Source organism: Lytechinus variegatus, chromosome 9 (assembly GCF_018143015.1).
Source record: "Lytechinus variegatus isolate NC3 chromosome 9, Lvar_3.0, whole genome shotgun sequence".
In the NCBI taxonomy this organism is placed as follows: domain Eukaryota; kingdom Metazoa; phylum Echinodermata; class Echinoidea; order Temnopleuroida; family Toxopneustidae; genus Lytechinus; species Lytechinus variegatus.
The window spans coordinates 34529806-34534567 of record NC_054748.1 but is presented as its reverse complement, the minus strand read 5'-3'; the positions used below and the strand labels follow the sequence as shown (position 1 = coordinate 34534567).

Here is a 4762-nt window from a genome sequence, read left to right as displayed (position 1 = left end):
GTCGGCTTTACCTTATTTGGTTTAGTACGACCCCACCTTCTACACCTCGCGCCGCTCAAATCGGACTCTAAACACGAAGTGTTGGGGCAAAAAGGACATCCTTTATAAAACATTTTAATTTTGTTTTATCATCCCCTCAAATTCTACCCTAAACACGTAATTTTCCTAGCGAAATAGATACCCTTTTTTCATTATTTTTGTGTTTTTGACACCCTTATCACGTTACGTACGTAATGTGCCCTATCGTGAAAAAGACATCCTTTTTACGTGTTTTTTGGTCGCGCATGGTATCCACTCGTCAATGTAAGTGCCCCCCCCCCCCCCCGGGGGCGTAACTGTAGCATTGAACTGGATTTGTAGCTCTCTTATTTCATGGGAATCACGGTTGTTGAGGTGGCACCGCTGCTTGAAGGATTAGTGCGCCCTCTGCTGTTTGAGAATGGATCAACTTTCCGTCTCTTGCGAGAAACCTTGGAGCGAAACTAAATTTAGAAGAAAATGGAAGAAAATTTAATGTTTCGTTATAGGTGTAATTAAATGAGAGGCGGTTTGAATAAAAAAAATATCGTTAAATGTTACCGCAGTTACTTTCTATTAAAAAACAAATCCGGTAAAGATGAAAATTGATTTGAAAATAATAAATATTGATCCTTACCTCTTTATTTCCAACAGTGTGGATCAAGAATATCATCAGGCCCTGGAAAGATATTTGATATATATGAATTCATATGAAAGTTTCGAAATCTACCGAAAATAGTAAAACGACAACAGAATATTATGTAGTGTTTGTTGCAAAAAGAAGTTGGCCCCGTATTGCGAACCACGGCATTTATATTCGGTTTAAACTTGTGCATGGCTGACTATGGAAAGATTAAGGGTATAAGACCTTAGATACACAATGAGGTTCAATTTTCTTATTTTCATCACTAAGTTGTTACGAAATATTTAAACAACAATTATAAGGCCTTTTAGTTTTAAAGCAACGAGAAGTACAATTTGGGTCAACGGTGAATTCTTGTGAGCATAAGTCCCATCGTAGAAAGAATTAAAATTAAACAAAAAATGAAACAAGATGAAATTACGAATGATTTTTTTAAGAGTTGTAGTTGCTTACAGCTCTTTCTGATTGCTCACCTGGAAACTCGTCAATGCTGTGAAGAGATAGTCGAATACGAGGGTGTCTCCGTTGATAGCCAGAACTCCAAACACCCAGGGCGCCCCCATGATAGGAATGAAGACAAGGAGGGTTTTCGCAGTAGTTCTAAAACGCATGGTTGAGATCAAAAGATATGTTACTTCCGGTTGGATGAAAATAGGATGAACATGATGAATGTTGATGAGTGATTATGATGTGAGGATGATGATGATGATAATGATGGTAGTGGTGGTTATGGTGGTGATAATGACGATGATTGTGATGATGACGATAATTATGATGATGATGACGGTGATGATGATTATTTACAAATAATAAGTAGGTTTATTATACTACAGTTGATCGAGGTTGTCGATGGTGATGATGAAGATGGTGACGATGATGATAATGATAATGATGGCGATAGTGAAGGTGATTGTGGTGATGATTATATTAACGAATATTGTGTAGAACAATTATTTACTTCAGTTGATAAAGGGTCTCGATGGTGATGATGACGAGGACGACGACGACAATTTTATTGATAAACCGACATAAATCTGTACTTACTTTGCTTTAGACACCTCGATTTTTGTTATATCTCTGTCGATGATTCTTCTGATTTCTCGAAGAACGATGCCCAACAGAATGGTGTTGATCTGTTTCATATCAGAAAAGTGAAACACAGCAGTAATTTACATTGATGGTCAATGGAATACATGTATCTTACAAAAGATGAATATAAGTACATTTTGAAGAAAAAAAAGGTCATTTCATACCATTAATAATCATAGGCGGCGGAAGCGGGGGGGACAGGTCCCCCCAGAATTTGAGGTGGGGGGACGGTCCCCCCCAAAAAAAAAAATTTTTTTTTTTTATATGTGTCCATCACAAAATTTCAGGTAGACCCCCCTAATTTTTTTGGCTTCCGCCGCCAATGTTACTAAATATTCAACAGACTAATCATTCAACAGTACTTACAACAATAACGGCCAATGCAGGTCCAACGAATGCATAGATGGCCCCTCCCGCCGTCGATAGCCAACAACTGCAAATAAGAATGGGACATGATGTAGTGTTTAAGTGTAAAAGGACGTGTGGTGTGATAGAGTGTCTAGAAATTGTGGGTTTCGGGGATCAAATCCCAACCCAACACTAAATTTCTCTCCACTTGTACGCACCAATGCGTATCATGGTATGTGAATCAACCCTTGTAAAACGTGCAATTCGAGAGCTGATTTCCGGTAGCAGGTATTTAGGAGAAATATATACACCTAACTGAACATTAAATTGTGCATGTGGGAGCGCTACCGCACTCTGCCTTCCTGTTTTTCTTGACATTATTCAGACAGCCGAGGTGAATTCTAGCGAACGTAGAGGGCGTTAACACTTTGTTGATGCCCTCTACGTTCCTTGGTATGTACCTCTTATTTCAGAAACATTTCCCGTGTCGAAATTATTAGTGAATGTTAGGAGTTGGTATTCCGCCATGCTCAAGTGAATTTTCATTGCACTTGAATTCAACATCATCCCACAAGATACACAAAGGAGAAGTAGAACACACATTTTCATCGAATTTCTGGCACTTCTGTTGTCTTTTCGAAAGTTTTAATATATACGTTTTGAAGGTCATACGAATCAGCAGCCTTAATTATCATACCAAAATGAAAATTATAGGCTAATTTATATTCTAAGACCAGCAATTCATAACGCAATGAGAATGTTGGTCAGCTCGAAAGGCTGGGAAACGTTATTGTACTCACAAGTTTTCACTCGGTATGTGGTCAAAAGAAATGCCGAGCGAAATGACTACAAGAACAACCGGCACACCTGTTGATATGTGTGAGAAAGGGAACGACAGAAGATTAGCATTTAATCATTTGAAAATATAAATTTAGGTTTATACAATAAATTATTTCGTAAAGATTTACGACTTTTCATCTTTAAAAGGCAAATTAAAATAAACTATCATAAATTGGTGCGCACGCACACACACACACATACACCCTCATATACTATCGCACAATTCCCATTGCCCACAATATAGGGCCCACACATATGTATAATGAACATCAGTTTAGAGCTTATAGCCAAACATCAATGAGTAAAAATGACCGCTTATGTGAATGAAAATGTGAGATAAGAATTTATAGCCAAACATCAATGAGTAAAAATGACCGCTTATGTGAATGAAAATGTGAGATAAGAATTTATGATCGAATGAATGAATGAATAATAAATGAATATTAATAAATAAATGGATAAATTTTAAACCATTAATAAATCGTTTCATAAAGAAGTGAATTAATAAATGAATGAATGGATAAAAGCGTGAATAAAGGAATAAATAAACAAATAAACTGAACACAAAATAAATAAAGTAAATAAATAGGTGAAACATAGATAAAGATATTTCTTCCTTGTTGAATTTTTTGCTTTGACTTACCCCATCCAGCAATGACGTAATAACTAATATTAACACGTGATGAAAAGACAAGTACCACGTGACGGTAAAGATAGACTGACTCGATCAGCATCCATGAGAAGCTCGCTGTCATGAAATATTGAATTACTATGGCAACCACTTTGCATCCGACCTGAGGGCAAATCAATGAAAATTGAGAAAATGTAATGGTGTGAGGATTTGGATAATTTGGATAGATAAAGGGAATATATGACTCGAGAGATTCGGCATATCTTAGAGAAATATTAAAAAAAGGAAGGAAACTTACATGAAAAAGGTCAGTGTCCCACAGTGAATAGTGTGTTCATAGAGTGTTCACAGTGTTCACAGTGTATTCACAGTGTGTTCACAGTGCATTTACAGTGTTTACAGAGTATTCACAGTGCATTTACAGTGTTCACACAGTGTTCACAGTGTATTTTCAGTGTTCAGTGTGTTCACAATATATTTACAGTGTGTTCACAGTATGTTCACAGTGTTCACATTGTGTTCACAGTGCATTCATAGAGTGTTCACAGTGTTTACAGTGTATTCACAGTGTGTTCACAGAGTGTCCACAGTGTATTCACAGTGTTCACAGTGTGTTCACAGTGTATTCACAGAGTGGTCACAGTGTATACACAGTGTTCACATTGTGTTCTCAGTGCATTCATAGAGTGTTCACAGTGTTTACAGTGTATTCACAGTGTTCACAGAGTGTCCACAGTGTATTCACAGTGTTCACAGTGTGTTCACAGTGTATTCACAGAGTGGTCACAGTGTATACACAGTGTTCACATTGTGTTCACAGTGCATTCATAGAGTGTTCACAGTGTTTACAGTGTGTTTACAGTATGTTCACAGAGTGTCCACAGTGTATTCACAGTGTTCACAGTGTGTTCACAGTGTATTCACAGAGTGGTCACAGTGTATACACAGTGTTCACATTGTGTTCACAGTGCATTCATAGAGTGTTCACAGTGTTTACAGTGTATTCACAGTGTGTTCACAGAGTGTCCACAGTGTATTCACAGTGTGTTCACAGTGTATTCACAGAGTGGTCACAGTGTATACACAGTGTTCACATTGTGTTCACAGTGTTTACAGTGTGTTTACAGTATGTTCACAGAGTGTCCACAGTGTATTCACAGTGTTCACAGTGTGTTCACAGTGTATTCACAGAG

The 4762-nt window shown here is 37.4% G+C and overlaps 1 protein-coding gene across 1 annotated transcript; it reads right to left on the bottom strand.

Annotated features, from left to right (window-relative positions):
• Positions 1–337: 337 nt before the first annotated feature.
• On the bottom strand, positions 338–1241 carry LOC121421412 (adhesion G-protein coupled receptor D1-like). Its single transcript, XM_041616109.1, has 3 exons — positions 1135–1241; positions 656–697; positions 338–482 (listed from the first exon to the last, which is right to left on the bottom strand). The coding sequence occupies exons 1-3, from the start codon at positions 1222–1224 to the stop codon at positions 366–368; spliced, it is 249 nt and encodes an 82-aa protein (XP_041472043.1). The 5' UTR covers positions 1225–1241; the 3' UTR covers positions 338–365.
• Positions 1242–4762: the final 3521 nt, after the last annotated feature.